The 25,367-nt window shown below is 54.5% G+C and overlaps 1 protein-coding gene across 4 annotated transcripts in view; it reads right to left on the reverse strand.

The window, feature by feature from the left end:
- PAPSS2 (3'-phosphoadenosine 5'-phosphosulfate synthase 2) overlaps positions 1-25,367 on the reverse strand; it is a 41,872-nt gene that overhangs the window by 3,046 nt on the left and 13,459 nt on the right. For 3 of the 4 annotated variants that reach the window (XM_032115796.1, XM_032115794.1, XM_032115795.1), the window contains 9 exons: positions 9,248-9,353; positions 7,627-7,862; positions 6,785-6,923; positions 6,402-6,520; positions 6,169-6,282; positions 5,377-5,488; positions 2,150-2,355; positions 1,294-1,429; positions 124-392 (listed from right to left, as the gene is read on the reverse strand). In XM_032115796.1, coding sequence (XP_031971687.1) covers positions 124-392; positions 1,294-1,429; positions 2,150-2,355; positions 5,377-5,488; positions 6,169-6,282; positions 6,402-6,520; positions 6,785-6,923; positions 7,627-7,862; positions 9,248-9,353 — 1,437 coding nt within the window. Of the gene's footprint in view, positions 1-123; positions 393-1,293; positions 1,430-2,149; positions 2,356-5,376; positions 5,489-6,168; positions 6,283-6,401; positions 6,521-6,784; positions 6,924-7,626; positions 7,863-9,247; positions 9,354-25,239; positions 25,328-25,367 lie in introns of those variants that run through there. The other variant, XM_032115793.1, reaches the window with a different exon arrangement.

Raw genomic sequence — 25,367 nt, forward strand, 5'->3', positions numbered from 1 at the left:
GAGCGAGGACGTGGCTCCAGCCCCCTTCCCGGGGTTTTCCAGAGCTGCACAGGCAGGCTGGAGCACAACCCCCAGGGACAGGCTTCCTGCCTTGCCCTGCTGAGCAGCCACAGGCTGCGTTACCTCCGTGGGGCCAGCGTAGAGCATGGGAGAGGGGAAGATGGCCACGATGGTGGACTTGGGGTCCAGGACTTGCTCCTCCAGCACGGCCGCGTGCTGCTTCATGCGCCACTCCAGAGGGACATCGTCGTCCTTGGTCCAGCCCCCCAGGGGGTGCAGCAGGAGCACGGGGTTCTTGTAGCCCCTCTCCAGGAGCTGGCGCCGCGTGTCCTGCATGAGCAGGGCGTGCCCGTTGTGCACGGGGTTGCGCAGCTGGAACGCGAAGACGGCATCTGGAAGGGAACGATCGGGGGGGTCACAGGCTCGTATCCACACTCTGAGCTTCCACACAGCCACCAGAGACCTGGGTGTGTCCTGTCTGTCATGAGAGACCCGTGTATGCCCTGTCTCCACATGAGAGACCCGTGTGTGTCCTGTCTCCGCATGAGTGGGGCCCTGAACACCTCAGGTGAGTGTTTCACACATGTACATCACCCTGCCAAGGTTCTTTTCATTGCACATCCTTCTTTTGGGGCTGATTTCAGCCCTACCAGCTCTCCTACAATGTTTGTGCACAGAACTGGACACCTTCCCCGAGTTCCTCATGTTTTAAGTGATCTGTCACCTCCCCAAGCTCAGTGGCACCTTCAGCAGGGCCAATGCTCTTTTCCCAAATCAAGGGTGGGTGTCTGACTCTTGCCAGCCTGCTGGGACCATGCTGGATGGGGCTTGGAGCAGCCGGGGACAGTGGAAGGTGTCCCTGCCCATGGCAGGGGTGGCACTGGATGGGCTTTAAGGTCCCTTCCAACCCAAACCATGCTGGGATTCCATGGGACAGAGAGCTGGGAGAAGACACCTGAGCTGTCCCCCAGGTGTGAAGGCCAAGAATGTCAGTGCAGAGAGGCTCTGACCTGCCAGGGGGACACGAGCAGGATGCTCAGCCCTTCCCAGCCCTCAGAGCAGCCCACTGAGGACACAGCCCATCACAAGCACTGCCCTAACCAAGGAGATTCTGCGCCACTTTTTGTGATGTGCCCTGGGTCCCCCTTACTGCTCACCCCCCCAAACAGCCCTGGAGCATCCAGAGGCGACCTGGAAGTGCTGTGAGCTTGAGAGCGAGTCATGGATCGCAGCAAGCTCCTGGTGCAGGTGGGGCAGGAAGGGCCCTGTCACTGGTGTGACCCAGGCACTCACCAGCGTTCATTTCCCTGAACTTCTGCTTCAGGGCCAGCGGGGTCAGGCGGTACTGATCCAGGCCGTCATTCCATTTGATCTTCTCCAGGACCTGGAGGTCTCCACCAACCAGCCAGTCTCCACTCTCCATCACCATCTGGGAATTACATGCACCTTCAGTGCAAAGGGGACAGCAAGCCCCTCCTCCTCCCTCTCCCAATCTCCTTTCAAAAGTGTGAGGCTCAACCCCACTGTAGGACACCCTTCCCTTCTTGCAGGTGGAAAATGTCATCACAGTGACCACGTGAACTGAATGTCCTGGGCAGCAAAGCCTCGCCAAGGGGGGCAGCAGCCACGCAGTCCCCGCCCAGCTGGGTGCTGGACTCCCCTCGAGCAGCCGGGAGCCTACAGGACGGCACCAGACCTTCCTCCACCTCCCGCTCTGCTCCTCCCTCCTGGGAATACGCAGGAGGAGTGAGCCTGTTGCAAGGTGACCACCTGCTGCTGCTTAATTAAAGTAGGCATTTTAAGGCAGGGAAAGAACTAACGCAGCTGTAGGCTTTTAAAGCAGCAAGCTCAAGCCGCTGCGTGGAACTCTCCCTTTCCGAGGGATGATGCTCCTTGTGCTGCCACAGACTAAGTGGGAAGAGAGGAGCTGTAAAAAAATCTAACAACCCTGTTGGCTGCCTGGAAGGAAGAGCCAAAAAATCCAGTCCTGCCTGCTCGGGATGGGATGGCTCCCGGCAAGCAGCTGGGCTGGAAGCGCAGACAGGAAACCCATCGCCCTCAAAACCTTGCAAAGGTTCGCTTCTCCAGCCCCTGCCCGCATTCCCCCCTCCCGGGCCGAGCTCCCGTTGCAGGGAGGGGCCGAGCCCACCTGGATGTGCGGGTGGCGGGGGCAGGAGGTGCCCCAGACGCGGGCGCAGCGCTCCTCCTTCCTGTGCGCGAAGAACTCGGGGCTGCGCAGCACCGCGACCCGGCGGCCCTGGAAGCTGAGCGCCAGCGCCGCGCTGCCCTCCAGCCGCTGCTTGTCCTCCGCCGACACCGGCAGCACGATCGGGATGCTCAGGTTCACCACACCGTCTGCCGGGAGACACAGAGGAGCTGAACACCCTCCAGCCGCCGCTCGTCCTGCGCGCACAGGAATTTTAACCAGCGCCGGGCACCGGGAGCGCAGCAAGCAGAGGTTTTCATGGAAATTCAGTCATCGCAGCAGTTTGCTCTGCGCTGCTAATAAATGGTGACGTTAGTGGAATATAAAAGCTGCTTCTCTTAGGGTCAGAGGTGTCTCCAAGACAGCCGGAGCATCTCATTAGTTCCTGCACTCTCCCTGGTTCTTCTCCGTTAGCTGCTTGTGAAGTTGAAAAATTTAAATGCGCTTGGAAAACGCAGCCCTGGATAACTGAAAAATTTAAATGTGCTTGGAAAATGCCTTCTCCACCAGGAGAACCACCTCTATGGAGATGGCTCCGGTCTGCTGTTCCCTGGAGCACCCATTCCCTGCACTCCTCCTGGGCTGCCTCCTCCAACAGGGAGAATGCCACCACCACACTCAGGTTTTGTTTGGGTTTTTTTCTCTGGCTATCTCTAGGCTGCTACTCCTCCTCCTTTACATCTCTGCACTGCCCGTGTTTAATCTGTTTTCTGTGTCAGCCTGTAAGTGCACATGCAGTTTCTAATTTCAGTGTTGTCCCTAAAGAGCTTGAAATCCTGTTGGTTTTATCCCCCCTCTCCCAATTTCCCAGTATTCCACTAAGGTCCTCCTATTTCTCCTTGGATATCCCGATGTTAATACAGAAGAACTGGACTCATCCACGGGTTTCCAGTCACAAACAAATCACTGATTCAGTTTGTTTTGATCTGACCAAAATCAGTTTGGACCCTTGAGAGTCTTAATTTGAGGATTTTCACTATGATATAGATTTTTACTTTAATTTTTTATTAAAATATTTGCATTAACTTTAAATTCACAACTGGGCATCATTTGTCTGCCAGGCAGAAATTTTCATGAATAATCATAATTATATTCACATGGGATCCAATCAATATCAGCTTCGTACATTTAAATCATATTGATAATGATCAGTCAATGAAGCCAGCACGGGGGGGGGGGGGGGGGGGGGGGGGGGGGAAAGCTGGATTATGAAACCAACAAATGCTGCTGAAAGTGAGGATCTTCAGGCTCCATTTGCAAATGCAGGATGGAGAGGCAACAAAAGATCACTCTGGTGCAGGTAGTTATGAAATTACACAGCTGGGATTTTTGTGCAGACTGGTCCGTAGGACACAGAGTGTGTCGGGCCACGTCATGACTGCCCGGATCATAAGCAGGCCATGGCTGTAATAATTCCCCCTTTTTGGTTTGTTTTTTTGTAAATCTCAAAGAATTATACCCCAAAAGAATCTCAATTGCAGTAATTTGTGTAGAGCCTGAGAACAGTTCCATACATACCAGCTACCGAGCGCCTCTTTCCTGGGAGAACACAAACACAGTAACATAATTGACACTCAGGGGCACGTTACAGAAACCATTTCAAGACTCAAAGCATTTAAAAGCTCGGCCAAGCACTGCCTGACCACGGGCAGGGCTCCTGCTGGCGTGGCCATGGCCCTCCACGGTGCCCCCACAGCCTCACGCCGACACTGTCGCTGTCACCGCTCCCGACGGAGCCACTGGTGCTGGTGCATTCCTGCAGATCCACCCCCCTTCCTGCTGGCCCTACACAGAGCACTTCACCCACCTGCTGGGGCATCAGGAGGGGTTTGCTGCAGAGCCCTGGCTTGCACAAGTGCACCCCGACCACCACGGGAGCTGCCCAAGCCATCGCCCACCCCAGGGCACAGGGGCTGTGCCGATGGCTCTGGGTAGAGCAGGCTCGAGCCTCTCCTTGGCAGTGCCACACCCCAGCCTCAGCACCACGGCATGGAACCCTCCACCACTTCCCAAAGCTCATCCAAGAGCACCTGGTGTTCTCTTTCCCACTCAGATGTCCCCCTGAGGGCCTGAGCCCGCAGGGTGCACCCGGGACTGATGCTGCTGCCCTCTGCTACGCAGACCTTGCTCCAGAGAGCTCTGCAAAGCTGCTCTCCTGGCCTTTGTCCCTGCTCCCCACAGAGCTCTACAAACCCTGAACATCTGCCCACAGAGCTCAGAGGAGCTGTGCTCAGGGATGTTGGCAGCTTTGGGGGGGCACCCCAAAACTAGATGCTCTCTGGGACGAGCCTCTGGCGCAAAGTACGGGGCTCTGGAGCAACGTGGCCATCCCAGGGTGCTCTGCGACCTCGGCAGGCACAACAGGCAGCTCAAAGACCACAGAGGAGGCTCTGATAACAGGGACGTGCTTCTGAACACTGTTTGCACACTGGGCAGGAGGTGAAAGGCTACGACGTGTCTGGGAGCAGAGCCCCCCCACAGACGTTCCCACAGTGCAAAGTGAGCAGTCCTGAGCTTTGCCTCTGCTGCACGGTGCCCAAATCCGAGCATCAGCAGCAAATCACTGCCCTGTGTGACCATGGGATCTCCTAGAAGGCAGGCAAGGCTCAAAGGGACTTGCTCACTCAGATCCCTGAGGGCAGAGATCACTGCCAGGTCTACAAACCCCAATGTGAGCACCCCACGTGCAGGTGAAGTCACAGAAACAGCATCCACAGCTGAGCAGCAGAGTGGAAACATCTGTGCCCCTGTCTCAGCTGTGGATGGCCATCACCTGAGCCCTTTTTGCTTTTTCCAGGGATGAAGCACCTCTAACAGAGCCTGCTACTGCATAGAGAAATCTAATTGAGGTCAAGTTACCACGTTGGATAGGCAGGGAAATGGGGTGGGGGGGCAAAACCAGGCTCTGCTCCTGTTTCCAAGGAGCAGCTGCCTTCTCCTCCCACTTCTACCTCATCCTGGCAGCCTCCCTGCTTCCCTGGCTTTGGGTTTGCATCTCTGTTTACCCTGGTACAGCCGAGCACCAAAAGAGCCACACGACGACTGCCGGAGGGTTTGAGCAGCCCCGCGCGAGGTGCCAGGGCCGTGCCCACGGCACGGTGACCTTGGTCCCCTTCAGGAGCCCGGGGGCGTGGCCCGAGGGAGGACAGGAGGACACAGGGGATCCCTACCGTTGAGCAGGGTGCCGAAGTGCAGCACTTGCAGGTACTCTGCCTCCCGCATGAATCCTGTCAGAGGGGTGGCCCAGCCTTCGCTCAGCACCTGCACCCACTGCAGATCCAGCTGCAAAACAAACCCACAGGGGTCACGCTCCTGTCACCATGTCACACTCAGAAGTTGCTTTTCCTCCCCTTCTGCTGCAACAGCATTTTCATTCTGTTTTGTTTCAAATACGGGACATTCATAAGGGGGAGAAAGACATGGCGGATGTAGCTTGGGGCTTTCTAAGCCAGACTCACACACGTTCATAGCACTACTTAGAATCCCAGAATGGTCTGGGCTAGAAGGGACCTCAAAGCCCATCCAGTGCCACCCCTGCCATGGGCAGGGACACCTCCCACTGTCCCAGGCTGCTCCAAGCCCCAGTGTCCAGCCTGGCCTTGGGCACTGCCAGGGATCCAGGGGCAGCCCCAGCTGCTCTGGGCACCCTGTGCCAGGGCCTGCCCACCCTGCCAGGGAACAATTCCTTCCCAATATCCCATCCATCCCTGCCCTCTGGCAGTTTGAACTTGTGGGGCTGCATGAACACAGCAGAGGAGACTGGCAGCCCTGGCCTCTCCCAGCACAGGGTGGAGGCGTGGCAGAACATGGCTGAGGATCAGGATCCCACCTCAGCTCACCATAAACCACAGCCACAAAAAGTCAGGGCCATCAGAGGAACACAGGCCCCTCTGGCAACATCCTCCTGGAAGCTTCTGCCCTTGGAGCAGCTCAATAATGCCAGAACCTGTGTGTGGCAATACCTTAGTGATCTCCACCGCTGGCAGGGTCTCTGCCTCAGCCCGGACACTGCTGAGTTTATCCTCAGGCACAAACAGCTCCAGAACATCCTTGACTGAGCCTTGTGGCACAATGTTCTGAAAGACAGAGCCAGGCAGCACTTGTAACACGCTGGTTTTTACAGGCACGCCAAACAGGCAATGTCCCAATGCAGGGTTCCAAAGCTGCCAGTGGTGGGGACATAAAAGTGACCTACCTGTGCTTGGAGCAGCTCCACGACCTGCTGGATACACTCAGACACCGACGCAATGTTTGTTTTCAGCACCAGTTCAGGAGCTTCGGGTTTCTCATACTCCGAGTCAATCCCCGTGAATCCTACGGACAATTAACCCCCAAATTAAATGTATTTAATAGAATAATCAGTGCCTTGGAGCCAGCAGCGCTGTACAAACAAGCAGGGGGCATTCAAGCATGCTGGGTACAACAAGTGACACTTGTGACAGTAAGATTAGGGGAGCAGGATCCTCTTGTGCACTACAAAGGGCCTTTAGAAACCCACCCCTACGTGTGGCACTGCCAGGACAAGGCATCCAAAGCTCGGGAAAGAAAAAGGCAAAGTAAGATCTCACTCCTCCATACCTTTGATCTCTCCAGCTCTTGCCTTTTTGTACAGGCCCTTCACATCTCTGCTTTCACAAATATTTAGAGGGGCGTCTACAAAGATTTCAAAGAAAGGAAGTCCAGCTGCCTCGTGAATTTTCCGTGCGTTTCGACGATCCTGGTAGAAGAAAGATGGGAAAAATCTGAATTGCAGCAAAAAAAAAAAAAAGCAACAACCTGGATTTTGACACAGGTAAATTAATTACTCTTATAGATTTATTAAATGTACACTCATTCTAATAAGGTTTTTTCATCTCACTTCCCTCCTTTTCTTTAAAGACACTTAAAAAAAAATTGTACAAATCTACAGTTTTGATCTGTTTTCAGCTTTTCCCATGCAAAACCTCAAGATTTTTTGGTTAGGCAGGACAGCAGAACTTTAGATTGTGGATCATTATCTGCCCTGTGTCAAAATGGTCAGACTTGATGATCTTAGAGGTCTTTTCCAGCCTTAATGGTTCTGTGATTCTACGAGAAAAGGAACTGCTTGCATCAGCCTGATAACAGCAGCTACGGAAGTGAAAATCGCAGTCAAATCTTCTTCCAAAAGAGCAGTGACAGCTCTAGGACAGGCTGCTGCTTCTGTGACTCTTTTCTGCCTCTGAGGAGTTAATAGCAGGGAGACCTTGAACTCCTCTTAGCTTTTCATCAGTTTGCAACACCGGGTTTACTCAGCGAGGTCACTGCCCTCCAAACAGGCTGTGCGTCAGCGGTGTCCTACCAAGCACCCGATGGTGGATTTAGGAAACCCTCTCCACAACCCACCTTCACCATCTGAGCTGAAGCTGAGAAGAGAGCAGGCTGTGGTGGGGGGGGTTTACCTTTGTGAAGGGGGAGATGAAGCTGGTGATGCAGACGAGCCCCGCGTCGGCGAAGAGCCGCGCCACCTCGGCGATGCGCCGGATGTTCTCCTCACGGTCCTCTGCCGAGAAGCCCAGGTTCTTGTTCAAGCCGTGCCGGACGTTGTCGCCATCCAGGGAGTAGCACGGGATGCCATGAGCCACCAGGTACTCCTCCAGAGCAAAGCCAATGGTTGTCTTGCCCGCTCCAGAAAGGCCTGGCAGAGGCAGGGAAGTGAGGGGTCAGGTGTGAGGTCAAGAGAGTGAAAACGAGAGCGCAACTGGGACACCGGCGGCAAAACTCCTCTGTCTGAAGTTCCCTACCTCATTCCTCCCTCAAGGAGGTTGGTTTCATCTTTCACAGAGCCCTTTTCAACCCTTCTTATTGAAGGGGTGGCATTAATGCCGTGAGAAAAGCATCTACAGCCCAGCATCTGGAGGGGTCCAACCCAGCAGTGCCTCTTGCTGGGCTGTGCTGGGACACACAGGTACCAGGAAGCAGGAGAGGTGTGAAAGGATGCTCCAAGTCTCTCAGCACCTTCCTCTTCCTCCCGTTGCTCCCACTGTGCAGAGCCAACTGCTCTCCCATGCTGAACCCAAGGAGAGGCTCCTGCTGCAACCACGTGAGGTGGGACAGGCTCCAGCAGCAACGGCCCCTCATCGCCTCCTTCTCTAGGTGCATCTTTCAAAGAATAATCAGCCAGGCAAGCTCAAACCTTTCAGACACAAGATCCTTGAGTAATATTCAAAAAACGAAGGAAATTGCCTTGGGTAGGGCTTTTGGCTTCAGAAATTACATAAAAGCAGATTGGGGACTTCAAAATTGAGGAGGAGAACAAAACCCTAATGTGCTTTAACCCAGCATCTACCACCTAAGGTGACAGGAAGGCAAATCAGAATGGCTTTACAAATCCTTCCAAGCACGTCCTTCGACACCCTCCAGCAGCCAAAGAAAATGCCAATATTTAACAAGCAAAGGAACAACTGGACAGCTGGCAAAAGACAGAGTTGTCTAAATATTAGAAATGAGAAATGCAACTGTCATTTCTGGCAGCCCCTAATCCCCAAGCAATGAGTTTATATTCCAAGGCAGAAGAGAAGGGCAACAAAACAAGTGGAAGGGATTGCTCCCAGCCTGACTCTGTGGCTGGGAGTGTTTATTCTCCACACAAGGTGACTGCCTCGTGCTGCCTCAAGCACAGCACACCTACGTGTCCCAATAAACTTCCCACCGCTCCTGAATGAAAACATCCGTGCTTTGGACAACCCTGGGTACGTTCCACTGCCAAAGGATTTGAGCCAAGGCTTCCTCAGCTACACACTTGGGAACAACGAGTGCTACCTCCAAGGGCCTCTGACATGTTCAAAGGAGTCTGATAGCAGCTGGGAAATCCATAAAAACATCAGTTATGGGCAGCAGCTGCCAGGGAGAACATCTTGCTGCGCCAGCACCGCATGTCTGCCTTTCCCACGTGGGGATGTTTTGCAATTCCCAGCTCCCAGGGAACGCTGACGTTTCCTGCAGATCCCAAATCCCCACCTCCCAGCCATACTCATGGAGTTTCACAGGTGAGGCCACGCTTTCACACCCAGACAAAAATACCTGTGAGCCAAACCGTGCAGCCTCGGAATCCTCCCCTGGTGCCGACAACTTGGCCTCTCTTACTCCTGCTGACATGATGGGCTTGGTAAACCACGTTGGTGGATCCCTGAGGAAACAAAGCAGAACAAAGCACTTCTGTTACCTTTGCTGCTCTCCGTGCAAAGGGAAATCTCTGCTGGGACAAATAGATTTGCAGAGAAATGAAATTCATTAACGAGCCAGAGCGGTGAACTCCAGGGCTTTGGTGTGAGGTGGATTTGTCTCAGCAGCACAGACGGATTTTTTGGAGGCTCTTTGCCTCTGCCCAGGGTGTTTCTGGTGGCAATGCCTTCACGCCAGCAGGGAGCAGGGAGAAGGTGACTGGCTTTGCTGCGGGAGCACTGCCAGGTGACTGATCCCCCCGCGGGCGGGTGGGACGTGGAGTCTGGGCAGAGACACCCTCCCTGCCTTCTCGACGGTTTCAAATGCAGACAGACTCACCTATTATTTTAATCAGGCTTGCAAAACAAGAGCAACTTCAGGTGCTAATTTACTGGCTGTGTAACACAGAGAGCTGCAGCTGGGGCAGGAGCAGTGCCGAGCTGGGCACGCGGTGGGATGGGAGGCAGAGGAGACAACCCCTGACGTGTCCATGTGCATTCCCAAGCAAACAAGGCACCAGCACAACGCTGGGCCAGAGGCCTGAATTTTGGTGCTTCCTAATTCTGGCGGTTCCCAATGTTGCTGACCCCAGACTCTGCGCAGGGCTGGCTGCAGGTGAAGCAGCCTGGACATGCCCTGCAGCTCCAGCAACGGCACCTCCACAAGGAATTTTCCACATGGAGTATCTACAGGACCCTGCTAATTGTGAGGATGATGATCCCAATTGAGGCATCCAAAGCAAAGAACAAGGAGGGAACAAAGATATAAATATATCCTGGATATTCATGTAGGGAGAGAGAGAAGAGAAGGTTGCATGGAGACCTCACAGAACCTTCCAGGACCTGAAGGGGCGTATGGGGAAGCTGGAAAGGGACTGTTCATCAGAGCAACAGGACATGGGGAATGGGTTCAGGCTGAAAGAGGGGAAATTTAGGTTACTTACACGGAAGGAATTGTTCCCTGGGAGGGTGGGCAGGCCCTGGCACAGGGTGCCCAGAGCAGCTGGGGCTGCCCCTGGATCCCTGGCAGTGCCCAAGGCCAGGCTGGACACTGGGGCTTGGAGCAGCCTGGGACAGTGGAAGGTGTCCCTGCCCATGGCAGGGGTGGCACTGGATGGGCTTTAAGGTCTCTTCCAACCCAAACCAGTCTGTGCTTCTATAAAAAACCCAAAACATCTCTAGACCTGCCCCTGAAAAGGTGAGTGAGCGCTACGTATCCCGTGACTCAGAGAATAAAAGATAAATAGCTCAAGACTTGCTTTCTGTGGTTTGCTCCCTTTTGTTGCTTTTTGTGGGCTTTTTTTGCAGGGGGTTGTCAAAAGTTTGAACGTTTTGAGCTCGTAAAGGTGAGACAGCACCACCACAGATTAATTTTCTCCCACCCCCAGGAGTTCAGGCTGTGTCCCGCAGGAGATGAGCCATGATAACGTCCATGCCTGGGGAAGATGCAAGATCTGGCACATTCCTGCGTGGCTGATGTAAGGAGATTGTTCTAAGTACAGGTTGCTGTGCCATAAATCTGCGCTGTGTGAGCCTCTCAGAGCTCTTAGTTTGCACGCTGGCACCTTTGGGAGCTTGGGAAAGCACCACTGAGGGCACTTTTGCAATTCAGCAACACTGTCACACCTCTCCCACCTGCCAGGAGCTCCAGACGGTACCAAATCCCTCAGATTTTTCTGCTCTGTTAATAAATTTCCTGGGAAACTCTTCCTAAGCCTGAGCTGGGCTGGGAGCTTGCTTGGCTGGGAACAGGCCCTTCAGTGGGAAAGACCAACTTCCCACCTCATCATCCACCAGCTGGGACACGGCTTGGGAAGCCAGAGCTGAAGTGTGGCAGAAGGGAGTGAAGGCAGCAGGAAATCTGATCATTAATGGCCTGAGAGCAAATCCTGGAGAGATTTTTGCCTAGGAAGAGCATATCCCTGCAGGATGGTTGGAAGGCAGAAGGAGGCAGTGGATGGGGTTTAATCAGATGCAGGGCTGTCCTACTGCTTTGATTCGCGGGGTGTTAACCCTGTCACTGCAAATCAAACATACTGAAGTAGGTAATCCAATCATCATCACAACATCTACACCTGGGCATCAGGCCCTAAAGCAGGGACAATTTAGGACACTGGTAAGCATGTCTTGGAATAGTCTGGGTCAAGGAAATGAGGTTTGGGAGAGGAACTTCTGACTTATAATTCAGCCCCAAAGAAAGCTCCAAACAAGGCAATAAATGTCCCAGCAGCATCTCCAAAGAAGGGAGGCATCCCCTGCCAGACAGATGGTTAAAGACGACACTGCCACGCTCTCCCCTTTCCTTGGAAATCTGCTGTTTGGCCCTGTCTGGATGAGCTCAGTGCTCAGCCCACCCTGCCTTACCTCATCCAGGAAATGAGAAAAAAACAAACGCACTGCTCCAAACCTCGGACTGAGGCTGCAGCAGACCAAGAAACCCAATCCTAACTCTGCTTTTGGTCTTCTCTCCTACTGAGCCCGTCCATGAGGCTGGCAAGCAGGGAGACACCAAGACCTTGGCGGTCTTGAGGATCAGGCTTGGCCGAGCTGCCTGGCAGGGGTCTCCTGGCTTAGTTTCCAAAGGGAACAAGCTTTCCATCAACCAGCTGGTGGGACAAGATGCTCCCCTCTGTGTGAAAGCAGGCTGCAGCCAGAGGCAGGAGGTTTTTCCTGAGTGATCCTCCTGAATAAAGGGATGGGGCCTCTGAGATAGGAGAGTCTTTGCCGGAAATCAGGAACCATCGGTGTCCTCTGCTCCGAGAGCCACCACTGCTCAACTCACAGCATCCCAAGAAGTGACCTCAGCTCCTCCTGAAGTAATTGGCCCTGGAAGGGAGTAGCTGTACTTGCCCACATAAATGATGTGTGACTGCTCAAGGAGATCTTATCAGGGAGCATCTTCTCCTCGCATCTGACAGTTCAAAGCACGAGGTCTGTGGGGCCTCTCCCAGACGTCGCTGACGTTATTGGGAGCAGAACCGCTGCACGTCTAATAGGGAATGCACCAGACAAAACCCATTTATAATCATAGAAGGATAGAGGTGTGTAAGGTTGGAAAAGACCTTTAAGATCATCAAGTCCAGCCATCAACCCAGCACCCCCCTCGTGTTCACCACTGAACCATGTCCTCAAGGGCCACACCACGTGGTTTTTGAACACTTCCAGGGATGGTGATTTCCCCACTTTCCTGAGCAGCCCATTCCAATGCTCTACAACCCTTTCCATGAAAAAAATTTCCTAATATCCAATCTGAGCCTCCCCTGGCGCAACTTGAAGATGTTTCCTCTCCTCCTGTCCCTGTTCCCTGGCAGCAGAGCCCGACCCCCCCGGCTGCCCCCTCCTGTCAGGGACTTGTGCAGAGCCACAAGGTCCCCCCTGAGCCTCCTTTGCTCCAGGCTCAGCCCCTTTCCCAGCTCCCTGAGCTGCTCCTCATCAGAACCCCTCCCCAGCTCAGCTGCCCTTTTGGGTTTAGGGTTCTCCCAACAAATTGCATGGATGTTTTGCCATCTTCCACTAGGAATTCAAGTATAAACTCTGGCCCTTGAGGCAGCAGCTCCTCCTGCCTCCACATCCCCAGTTCTTTAACCAGCGCCTCCATGGCTGCATCAAGAATGGGAGCATGGCAAGAACCAACTGCGAGTGCCACATCCCACAGCTGAGGGGTGGAAATGAAGGACAGATGGGAGCTGAGCAGGACATCCAGGAGATCTCCTGAGCGCACACAAGACCCTCAGGCACCCAGAGCAGGCAGAGCTCTGTGCCGCTGCAGAAGGAGATGTGGCACCAGGAAGCCGCGCTGGCCATCGCGGTGGCCGAGCAGGCCCAAGCCCGTGTCCTTATCGTGCCCTCAATTCACCCCTGCCTGCTGCAGCTGGCACAGGCACAGACCTGGACGCTGTCCAGGAGCCACAGCGCATGGCAGGCTGCAGCAGCATCCCGCTCTGGGTGAGGGACTCGCTCCTGGGAGCACGGCTCACGCCAGCAGAGCCAGGCTGTGCAGCACGGAGCTGCGAAGGGCACGTTACTCACACGTCCGGCTCACTCAGCACCGGCACCAGCATCCAGCTGGCAGCGCTCAGGGCCCCGGGGAAACCCTGACCCAACAGCCAGGGCAGGGTCAGGACTCCCCCAGCTGCCTTTTTATTTATAGGGCAAGCTCACAGCACCAGGAATATGATTCATTTTTTTCCAGTCAAGCGTTTCACACACACCCTATTTCGGTACCGCAGCCTGGACACGTCTCAGGAAGGAAAAATTAGACCAAAATAAAAATAGAGGCTTTCGAAATGTTTTCAGCTGATCCTATTTACAAATGGTAGAACGGGCTTTTAAAATGATGGAATGATCCCACAAACCTTTGCTTGCACAGGCAAGCAGTGGGATCGAGCACATGGAGGGATTATTGGGGTGTCTGTGCAGGGTCAGGAACCAGACCTGATGATCCTTGTGGGTCCCTTCGAGCTCAGGAGATTCTGTGATTCTGAGTTTGAAGTCAAACACTTGCCTAAGCCTCGGGAGAGTGAGCTAACCAATCATTAAAAAAACCCTCCCAACTCCTGCCAGCATACTGAAAAAAAAAAAATTAAAATTATTTGTTCCTACCGGTTGCATTTGATGTATAAAAATTATGTTTATCAAAATTTTCCTTAAAAAACTATTTTCTTCTTCCAGGACTGCTCTGGCAAAAGAGTGATACTGTCTCCATGAGCAACCAGGGGGAAAAAACCTCCTGTGAAAGAGTCATTTGCTGAAGAAGAGCAAACCTGATACTCCAGAGAAAAGGAGGAAGAGAGGAAAAAGAGGGGGGTTTTGTCTGTGGAAGCAAAGATTTGATCACAATCATATTGAAGCACAATGGAGAAACCTTGGCATCCCTTACATCTCAGCTTCGCTCTTGTAACCCAAAACCTGTGGACTTTCCCCAAATAATCACTTAATGGACTAAGGCAGAAAGTCTTCAAAACCAACCCCCATTCTTTCCCAAGGGAAAACCCCAGCAAGGCGGAGTTACCCTGGGAATTTTGCCTGTTTAACCTCTCAGGACGCAGGCCCACATGGGGAAGGGGGAGCTTGCAAGCACCTCTTGTACTGCCCAGCTCCCTGCTCCCATGCTGCTGTCCCTGCTGTGCCAGCCTGCTGTCCCCGCTGTGCCACTGCCAGCCTGCTGTCCCTGCTGTGCCACGGCCACCCTGCTGTCCCTGCTGTGCCACTGCCACCCTGCTGTCCCCGCTGTGCCACTGCCAGCCTGCTGTCCCTGCTGTGCCACTGCCACCCTGGTGTCCCTGCTGTGCCACCGCCACCCTGCTGTCCTTGCTGTGCCACTGCCACCCTGCTGTCCTTGCTGTGCCACTGCCACCCTGCTGTCCCTGCTGTGCCACCGCCACCCTGCTGTCCCTGCTGTGCCACTGCCACCCTGCTGTCCCCGCTGTGCCACCGCCACCCTGCTGTCCCTGCTGTGCCACTGCCACCCTGCTGTCCCCGCTGTGCCACCGCCACCCTGCTGTCCCTGCTGTGCCGCTGCCACCCTGCTGTCCCTGCTGTGCCACTGCCACCCTGCTGTCCACGCTGTGCCACCGCCACCCTGCTGTCCCTGCTGTGCCACTGCCAGCCTGCTGTCCCTGCTGTGCCACTGCCACCCTGGTGTCCCTGCTGTGCCACGGCCACCCTGCTGTCCCTGCTGTGCCACCGCCACCCTGCTGTCCCCGCTGTGCCACTGCCACCCTGCTGTCCCTGCTGTGCCACCGCCACCCTGCTGTCCCCGCTGTGCCAGCCTGCTGTCCCTGCTGTGCCACTGCCAGCCTGCTGTCCCTGCTGTGCCACTGCCACCCTGGTGTCCCTGCTGTGCCACCGCCACCCTGCTGTCCCTGCTGTGCCACCGCCACCCTGCTGTCCCCGCTGTGCCACTGCCAGCCTGCTGTCCCCGCTGTGCCCCTGCCACCCTGCTGTCCCTGCTGTGCCACCGCCACCCTGCTGTCCTTGCTGTGCCACTGCCACCCTGCTGTCCCTGCTGTGCCACCGCCACCCTGCTGTCCTTGCTGTGCCACTGCCACCCTGCTGTCCCTGCTGTGCCACTGCCACCCTGCTGTCCTTGCTGTGCCACTGCCACCCTGCTGTCCCTGCTGTGCCACCGCCACCCTGCTGTCCTTGCTGTGCCACTGCCACCCTGCTGTCCCTGCTGTGCCACCGCCACCCTGCTGTCCTTGCTGTGCCACGGCCACCCTGCTGTCCTTGCTGTGCCACTGCCACCCTGCTGTCCCTGCTGTGCCACCGCCTCCCTGCTGTCCACGCTGTGCCACCGCCACCCTGCTGTCCCCGCTGTGCCACCGCCTCCCTGGTGTCCCTGCTGTGCCACCGCCTCCCTGCTGTCCACGCTGTGCCACCGCCACCCTGCTGTCCACGCTGTGCCACCGCCTCCCTGCTGTCCCTGCTGTGCCCCTGCCACCCTGCTATGCCACTGCCACCCTGCTGTCCCTGCTGTGCCACCGCCAGCCTGCTGTCCCTGCTGTGCCACCGCCACCCTGGTGTCCCTGCTGTGCCCCTGCCACCCTGCTGTCCCTGCTGTGCCACCGCCACCCTGCTGTCCCTGCTGTGCCACGGCCACCCTGCTGTCCCTGCTGTGCCACTGCCACCCTGCTGTCCCCGCTGTGCCACTGCCACCCTGCTGTCCCTGCTGTGCCACTGCCACCCTGCTGTCCCTGCTGTGCCACCGCCACCCTGCTGTCCCTGCTGTGCCACCGCCACCCTGGTGTCCCTGCTGTGCCCCTGCTCCCTGCACAGGGATGCGGAGTCTCCTTTCCCAGCGCCCGGAGGTGGGCAGGAGCAGCGCTGTGCTTTCTCTGCAGACTGAGCAGAGCAGTGACAGTGCCGTGTGTGTCCCCAGCCCCCTGCCGAGGCGGAGGCGCTGCCAGCATTCCCTGTGCCGGCCAGGATGCTGGGCTGGGATCCCTTTCTCCGCCCCGTGCTCTGAATAAACGCCAGCAGACGCAGTCTCTCCTTGGCACCCGCTGCCTGTTCCTTTTGGCATCGCCCCCGGGGCCCTGCCAGGAACGTAACACAGAGAAGCTTAAGGTTTTCTGAGCCATCCCAGTGCCCCGAAACAAGCAGCCTTTCAGCCCGCAGACAGACAGCTGGAGATGCCAAACCCCGCGAACACACGGGATTTTCAAGCTGCTGTTAAGCTGAAGTGGTGTTTTCTTAAGCCACAAGAATTTCTGAGCTCTTAGCAAGACCTTATTTGCTGATGGCAGCTCAAATATTTTCCTCTTGGCATAAATTCGCACGGCTTGGGTTGTCACAATCAAGTTTTATACAACACTGGCGCAAAAAAAAGGAGAAGAAAATCAACAAAACCAGGCTCACGTTCCAGTAACTTCACAAATCAGATGCTTATTTCTACACTGTGAGTCCAAATCAGCAGTTGGGGACTGAAATCTGCCTCTCTGAGGGCTCCCAGCTCAGGCGTTTCCTTATCTCGGAATGAGATGATGTCACTACTCTCATTTCCTCGATGCAGAAAAGCCAGTGACTCATCCTGCGCTCCTACATTTTTGGGATAAACTTGCAAGGCCAGAACAGATGTTATAAAAACAATCTCCCCGTCTTCATTCCTGAAATCTGAAGGGACAGCTGCAGGGGCAACAAATATTTAACAAACAAAGCGTTTCGTCAGGCACTGACAAAAATAACAATTTAAGCACGAAACCCCTCCATGGTTGCCCAGTTTTTAATATTCAGAGCAGCTCTGCTAAATGATCTCCTGCAGATGAACCCGCCTGAGCAGTTGGGCCCCTGTTCTTTTTGCAAACAATGGGTTTGCAATGTCAATTGCAGAAGAAATGCCTTGGTTTGATGCCTGCCAGGAAAACCACCCAGAACACACAGCCCTGCTTCTCTACCTTCTTCTGGAGAAAAAGATCGCGTTACAGAAATGGGAAACTGAGTGGCAGTCCCTCAGATTGCAGGGACAAGAGGAAAAGGGGGCAAAGGTACAGATTCTGACTACACATTAACCTCAGTATCAAAAAAGATTTCCAGGCAGGAAGTGTATCCACACGTAAATAATTCCCCCCCCCCCCCGAATATGAGATTCGGGAATTTAATCAGTGGGCTGTGGTTCTCTGTGGTACATACGGCACGGTACATGCCCCGCCTCCTGCCGCGGCAGGACAGGCACCCTATCCCTGAAAACATGCCGGGATTCCTGCTCCAAGCACCCTGCAAAGGAGAACCAGGCCAGGACACCGCCAGCTGAGCTCAACTGCGGGACACAGGCACGCACACAGGCTGCGCTGGGCAGGGACACCTCGGGAGTGCAGCCGAGCCACAGAGTCCTCCGGTCACTGACCGAGCCACGTCCCACTCCACCAACGCCATCCCTGGGACAGCTCCAAAAACTGGTTCTGCAAACTGAGCCCACCTCAGCTCTCGATGGTATGGGGGTAAGATACCCCCTCTGAACATGCCCAGGGTATCCCTCTCAGGAAAGAAATCCTCTGTCTTTAGAGCAGCTCCAGTGGTTTCATGAGCAGTGGGAGCTACAGAGGATCTGTGTTCCAAGCAGCTTCATCAGCTGTGTGAAATACATCTATTTCTGAGCCCAGGGCAGGGAACGGAGCTGGGAAGGGGCTGGAGCCCCAGGAGCGGCTGAGGGAGCTGGGAAAGGGGCTGAGCCTGGAGCAAAGGAGGCTCAGGGGGGACCTTGTGGCTCTGCACAAGTCCCTGACAGGAGGGGGCAGCCGGGGGGGTCGGGCTCTGCTGCCAGGGAACAGGGACAGGACAAGGGGAAACGGCCTCAGGCTGGGCCAGGGGAGGCTCAGCTTGGACAGCAGCAGGAATTTCTGCATGGAAAGGGTGCTCAGGCCTTGGCAGGGGCTGCCCAGGGAGCTTTGGAGTGCCCATGCCTGGAGGTGTCCAAGGAAGGGCTGGAGGTGGCACTCAGTGCTCTGGGCTGGGGACAAGGTGGCCATCGGGCACAGCTTGGACTCCGTGGGCTGGGAGGGCTTTTCCAGCCTCAGGGATCCTGGGATTCTGTAAAAGAACTCATCCTCCTGTGAGGCTTCTCCTCTCCAGGACCCAGTGGCAGCCTGATGAAAGGGAAAAGCTGGACTGCAGCCCAGGCTGGTGGGGTCTCAGTGCCGTGGCCACAGGGTGCCTCTCCCTGCCTCAGGTTGGATGTCCAGCCTTGAACCTGGTGTCTTGTGCCCCATGTGCCTGACTTTGCAGTGGTCAGCAGCAGGCCACAGGATACCTCTCTCCACCTCAGCATCTTTTTCAGGGTTTTCAAACTGCAAAAGCAGCAGCAGGAAGGAACGTAGGGGAACTTGGCCAGGAGCACCACGCAGGACACGGTTAAATGGGGGAATTTTGCCTGGCGGGCCAAAAGTTCACTTGGCTGGAAAAAATCATTACAATGAATTCATGGAAGGAAAGTTCATGGGGGACTATCAGGAGGAAAGGCACAGCCTCTGGTATCTCAGCTCGTAAATCAGTGGAAAGGGGGACAATGCACTGATGTCTCAGCCATAAACTCTTTCCTGGCTCCCACTCTCGGCTGCTGCTGGAAACGACAGATGGGGCCAAAGAGACGTTCCTCTCACTCAGCACCTCCTCAGTGCCCTGGGAATTTCTGCTGGATGAAGACAGGGCCGTTTTCACTGCTGTACCGCTGACTGTGCCACCCTACAAAACCAGCTGCAGGAGGCAAGGCCAAGTTGAGGACTAAAGGAGGATGAAATTTTCCTGCCCCATCTCCCTGTGCATCTGAGCCCCACAAGCTGCAAGATGGGCTTTTAATGTGTGAGTGCACCCAGGGTTACCTAGAGCCTGGCCCAAGTCAGCACCGAGGATGTCGTACTCTTCCTGAACGAGTGCCTGCTCAGCATTTCCCCTCCCTCCCTAAAGCAGGCGGAGGCACAGCTCTGAGTCATTCCATGCTGCTCAAAGGCTGGTCCAAGGACAGTTCAACATTTTCCTCGGAGATTATTGTTAGTTGGCCCCTCAAAAATTCATGTAAACTCCCAGCATCTCTCAGAGGGTGGCACAGCCCCCAGTTTTACAGCCACAGAAGGGTAGTGGAGAATAAGACCAACAGCAGATGAAGACTTCAGCTCCCACAATATTTAAGACAGAAAAATGCCCCGTGTTTGAAGAGCAGCTCCCCCGGACTTCAGGCTGCACCTCTGAGAGCTTGACACTCCTCACATCCATCCCCAGGGGCTCAGATCAGCTTTCCAGAGATGCAGTGAGCTGCCCCAGCCATGGCTGGTGGGGCACTCATCATGCCCAGGGGCAGGTGCCCAGCTCAGACCCCCACAGCAGCCCTCTAAAAAAATACCCTCCTCTAAAATGACTTTTCCCCCCTCTTCCCATGCTCACTGGCAACACAACCTAATGATCTTCCCATCAGAAGGGCTGGGCCTGCCTGAAAAATGACCTCCCGCCCAACCACACTTTTTGCACCACAATGGGAAGCTAAAAAACAGTTTGATATTGAAGAAAACATTTTGTTCTGCCAGAGAGGCTGCAAAGACCTGCAGGTCAGAAAGTCTTGGAAATGTAGGTGCAGACGGTTGTTTTCCAGCAATGCACAGAAAAAGCTCATCTCAACAACCCACAAAGTGCTGCAGCTAACAGAAAATAAAATCAAATCTATGTAAACCAACTCCTTCCTCAAGCTCTGCTCTCCCAACACAATTTGGCACCCACTCAGCAGACAAAGCTTTTGACACATGGAGTTGTAACTGAGCCAAGCTGTGAGCAAAGGAGCAAAGACCACTCTGGGAGGGATGTGAGGCAGTGCTAGTGAGGAACTACCAGCCCCACAGGCAAATCCCGACTTCCCAGCATCCCACGGCATGACGCATACCCAGGGCTTTTTTGCATCCCTCCTTTTGTTAATGATCCACTCTGTGTACATTTTCTCTTGGAAATGATTAAGCTGTGAAACCATTAAGGAGCTATTTCTCACTCCCTTCAGCTGTGACACCCTGCTCACGATAACAGCAAATTCATAAATGGCAACCTGAATTACACAGCCTTTCTCTTAATGGATCTTTGAGAAGCAAAGTGTACGAGCAGCGTGACCAAGGTACAGGCTCAGGCATTCACACAGGCCCTGCACGCCACTTATCTTTTGGGGGCCTGTACAGCTGTAAGTTTATCTAAAACACCTTTTCATTTCTAAAGGCACCCTCCAGGATCAACATCAGCCCAGTTAAAATTAAAAAAAAAAAAAAAAAAAAAAAGGCAAATATGCCAGTGTTTGTCTTGAAAACCCTCCAGAAAAACAAAATCTCTATGGCCTAAATCTAAGCTGCAGCTGCAGTGCACATGTCTGGGTAGTGTGGGGGCTTCAGCATCAGCTGCTGATTGACTAAAAGCTCTTGCAGGGGCTGCCCAAGGAGGGCATGGATGGAACCCTACACCTCTGGATTTTGGCATGGATTTGTAAGTGGCTGTGACTTGATCTGTGCAGAGAAACCAGAGGAGGCTGGAGTCTGTATTTATCCCGGAGTCCAGCAGTGGGACAGGAAGGAAGGCGCTGACTCAAAGCGCTTCCACTCAGAGCTGCAGGAGCTACAGGTGGGTTTCGAGGCCCTGGCCACCCCCTGGTGGCTAGCCACCCCCACACCAACCTCCTCCAGCAGCAGCAGAGCTGCTCAGCTGGTGACCCCTGGGAGACAGAGAGATCCCAAAGAGCCACTAGTCCTGTTGGGAAAGCAGAAGATGAACCTCGGAGCTCAGCTGCAGGGGTCAGGCCTGCCCTACCTGCTCTCTCCTCACAGGGAAGGGCAGTTCAGGCAGGAAATATCCATCCCAGCAGAAAAACCCTTCCCTTTCTCCGTGTGCACGGTCCTGGCAGCTGCTCTGTCCCCACACAGCCCCCTGGAACACAGCCCCCCTGCTGCTCCTGCTGCCGTGGCACTGCCAGGGGACACCAGCCAAGCCCTCCCGCACTCGGGGACCGTCCCCCACAGCCCCCAACTCGCAGCTTCTGGGGCTGCACCCCACCACAATGGTTTTTTAATTCCCCAACGCCTGGAGGGCTCAAGCATGGAAAGGAGAAGGCATTCATATTTAGGAACCTGCAACTTTTCCTGGCTTTTCTTCCCTGAATTTCCCCAAATTGAACCTGCCTGCTCTTACAGGGCAGAGTGTGGTTATTAAACACTGGCCTGGCACACTGGCAGCCCAAGTGAGTGAAACAGCAACGTGGGGGCAAGAGACTGGAAAGGGAACTTTCTAAATAATAGCAAAAGGCTTCAGAAAACTGGGAGAAAAGGGGAGAGAGTTATAATTAACACAGCAACAAAAGTTAATCACCTCACCTTTCCATGGTCTTCAAAGAAAAGAGAGATAAAGCAAACAAAGCAATAGAAAATAAACCAAGAAATCCCAAGCATGTGATGAGCAGCTGGAAAACAATCACCTTTGGATGTCACGGTGCAATGAGTTGGGCACCGTGTTCCACAAAATCAATCACGCTGTAAGAACAAGGCTTGGGACTCACTGGATCAAACACGAGTTTTATAAAACTCGCTTTCTTGAGTGACTCAGCCCAGAGCAAGCCACGCTAATTCCCTGAAATCAGGGCTCTGCTGCCCTGTCCCCTGGGCAGTGTCACTGCGATGAGCTACTCAGAACTGCTTTGAAAATAAACAGCTTTCAAGATGTTTTGCTCTTTACGTTGAAGGCAACAGTTAAGAGTGAGAGGAGATGAATGCATGGTTTGGGTGTTTTAATAAGCTTTTTCTTTCATGTTGCTTTGCAATTAAATTGATGGAGATGTACATATGTTCCTGCTCTGCCTGGGATATCAGTCCATCTGAACTCTGCCCTGCAGCTCCAGTTTTTTTTCAACATGAGAGTAGTTTTTAGGCAAAGAAATTAAGCCTCTTTCCTCAGGGTTGATGCCTGATCTTGTGGGTTTGTTGCTCCTGTTTAAATAAACTTAAATAGCCCACATCATTTGCACGTAAGCCCTACACAAACACAAGTGAGCCAGCAGAAGTTCCAGCTCTGTGACGGAGCTGGGCTGCGGAGGCACATCCCGCTGCAAGCCGGGGGTGCCACACCAGTCTGATTCCTGGAGATGCTGCTGCGAGGCCAGGCAGGGGACAAAGCTGAAACACTTCCCCTGAGAAAGGCAGTTTCAGCACTCGGCTCTCATTCTCCCTAAGCACCTGCAAGGGCACCCAAAGAGAAGCCCCACTCGCCGGGGGCAGGACTCCCAGCGCCTCCATCCCATGGGATGCGCTGAGCTGCACTTTCCGCGCAGCCCCGGGGACACAAAGCCACGCAGGCAGTCGCCCTGCCAGGGCAGGGCCGTGCCCGTGGCTCTGGGCTCTGTGGCAGGCTGCCCTGGAGCACACTGCACCATCTGTGTCCTCCTGCCCGTCCGGGAAACGCCGCTCGGCGGGCAGAGGCAGCGAGCGGCGGAAATACCGGCGGCGGGGCCGCAGGTGTGGGGAGAACGAGCTGCTCTCTCGACAGAGCTCAAAGAACCCCTCAGCCCTGAAAGCCACGCTGTACAAGAGCCCACACAATAAACAAGGGCAGGCCCACAGCTCCACCTCGCTCACTGCAACCCCTTCATGCTGTGCTTGCTCCTGAGAGCAGGGTTTGCCACTGAGGCACACAGGAGGGCTGTGTGAGGAACATTAAAGGCTTTAAGGTCATCATTACAGACCGTTCTTCTCCCTGAAAAGTCAGTCCCGAAACTGGCCAGAAATGAATGCTTTCTGTCAGTGAGGGCTGGGAACAGAAGGACACTGCCTGGCACGTAGAGGACTTCATAACTCTTGCAGTGTCATGAGCAGAAATGAAGAGAGCACAGAGCATTTCCACATTAACCAGCCAAAGAGAGATTCCTGCACACCACGACTCTGGTCTTCCTTCACACAAGGCAGAATTAAGGTGTCATGTTCATTTTTAAGGACATCACGTGTAGAGCAAAAAAAAAAAAAAAGCCATTAAGTTTTCTTCTTTGTACTTTGCCATAAGCTTCGAGAAATAAATGGGTGTGCAATTAAAGCATCCTCAAACCGGCCTCAAACTCCAGAGAGCACTCAGGCTGAATTTAGGATTTAAATCCTGGGCTTCTAGATATTCAGTTTCCAAAATGAGGAGCACTGTCAAATAACACAGTGGTCCATCTCACAACAGCTGGCACTGCTGTGCCTTTCCAAAACTGACAGCTGACCAGCATCACCTGCGAAACGCAGCTCTGACATCCCCTCAGCCAGTGAATTAAGCTGGTAACACCGAGCCTCTCAAAACCACATCTGTGGGACAAAGATAAACACACCACCCACATGACGAAACTGTGGTAAGACTGAGGTTTTATTAGCAACAAGGATTTTTAGGAGTAATAAGGATTCGTGTTACTGGGAGAACAAAGAATGGGGATTAAGAAGGGGGCAACAGAAGGATGATCCTACTGCTGTATCAATAGGGATCTCAATAGGATAAATTACTGTGTCTTCATTTTAAGATTGAACACCTTTGGCTGTTGCAGCTGCAAAAGGTGTCACAAAAAATCGTCTGTGTGCACAAAAAAAAAAAGGTCAAAGGACCCTGAACAAAGTGAAATTCCTTATCCCGTGCCTTTGACATAAACTGGAGATGGTTGAAACCAGGAAGGTGCTGAGGTTGCAGACGGGAGAGAGAACTTCCTTTGCACTCTGTGCAACCACATCTTTCTGACAAGGGACAGGAAGATCACAAATGGGACATCACCATTTCACCAGCACTCCCCAAACCTCTTGTAATTGGCGAAATCACGCCTTTTCTCACTCCATCAGATACCTGGCAGATAAGCACACAAAAATCCGCCTACAGCTGTCAAGCTGATAGCATCTGTTTTGACAGCCACGGCACAAAGGTCAGCCACAAACTTGCTTATAAAGGTCATTTTTCCAGCCCAGGGTGGAGGCAAAGGAGAGGGATTATTCTGGAAGTCCAGTAATACCTCTCTCCTGTCACAGCAATGAACAGAACTCCCATACACAGCTCACGGCTCGCACCTCCCCTGCCTGAAATAATCCCTAAACCACAGGTTTTTGCGTTTCCAAGAACACCCTGCCTCACAAGCGCGCTTTGTTCCGCGTGGTTTTGAGTGCATTCCTCCCCGGACAGATTACCACTGTGTCCAAAATGCATCAAATCCATCGGAAAAGTTTATGGCAAACTAAAAAAGAAATCAAACCAACCAGCAAAAAGCAGCCCTAAAGACCTGCGTCAAGATTTCTTCTGGTTCTGATTTAAAACCTGGAAAACGTACGCGCAGCCAGAGGGACCCAGAGCTCCCATCCCAGATCCCGGGAGTGAGGGAGGGCGGCTGGCAAGCGGAAAGCGATGTCTGGCTGCGGCCGGGATTTGCAATTTTAATTTCTAACTGAACTGTGTCCTGGCTATGGTTACTTCTCCTTGCTGTGTGTGTTATAAAGCGCTGGCTGCGCAGCGATGCTGAGAGCCTGACGGAGGTGGTGACCCGGCTCACCAACTCCTTCTCCGGGTGCCGCCAGGACAGAGGACCCCCAGAAAGCCACGAGCGAGGCAGGCGCTGCCCCGACCTCCGGCCCCGCTGATCTGGAGGGGATCAGCGGGGACCGAAGTCGGCACAGGGGGACAGGTGCGGGCTGCGGCCGAATGCCCGCGGAGGATGCGCGGAGCGCCCGGCCAGCGCGTCCATCCCCGTCGCCCCGAGTGATGGATGGGCTGGCGAGCTCCGAGCGCGCCCCACCAGAACGCCCCGCTGCCGCTGCCGGGGATCCCGGCGCCGAGCAGAGTGCCGGGGACTCGGAGAGGGATCCGCGGGGACCGCCCGCCCCCCGCGCCCCGGCGCGTCCCTACCGTGTGCTCGCGGCTCGCCATGGTGCTGCGGCGGCGGGCCCGGCGGGCCGGGGCTATAAGGGCTGCGGGACACGTAGCGCGGCCCTGGGCCGGCCCCTCTCGCCCTGCGCCCGCCCCCGCCGCCGCCT

Source organism: Corvus moneduloides, chromosome 8 (assembly GCF_009650955.1).
Source record: "Corvus moneduloides isolate bCorMon1 chromosome 8, bCorMon1.pri, whole genome shotgun sequence".
NCBI classification, from domain to species: Eukaryota; Metazoa; Chordata; class Aves; order Passeriformes; family Corvidae; genus Corvus; species Corvus moneduloides.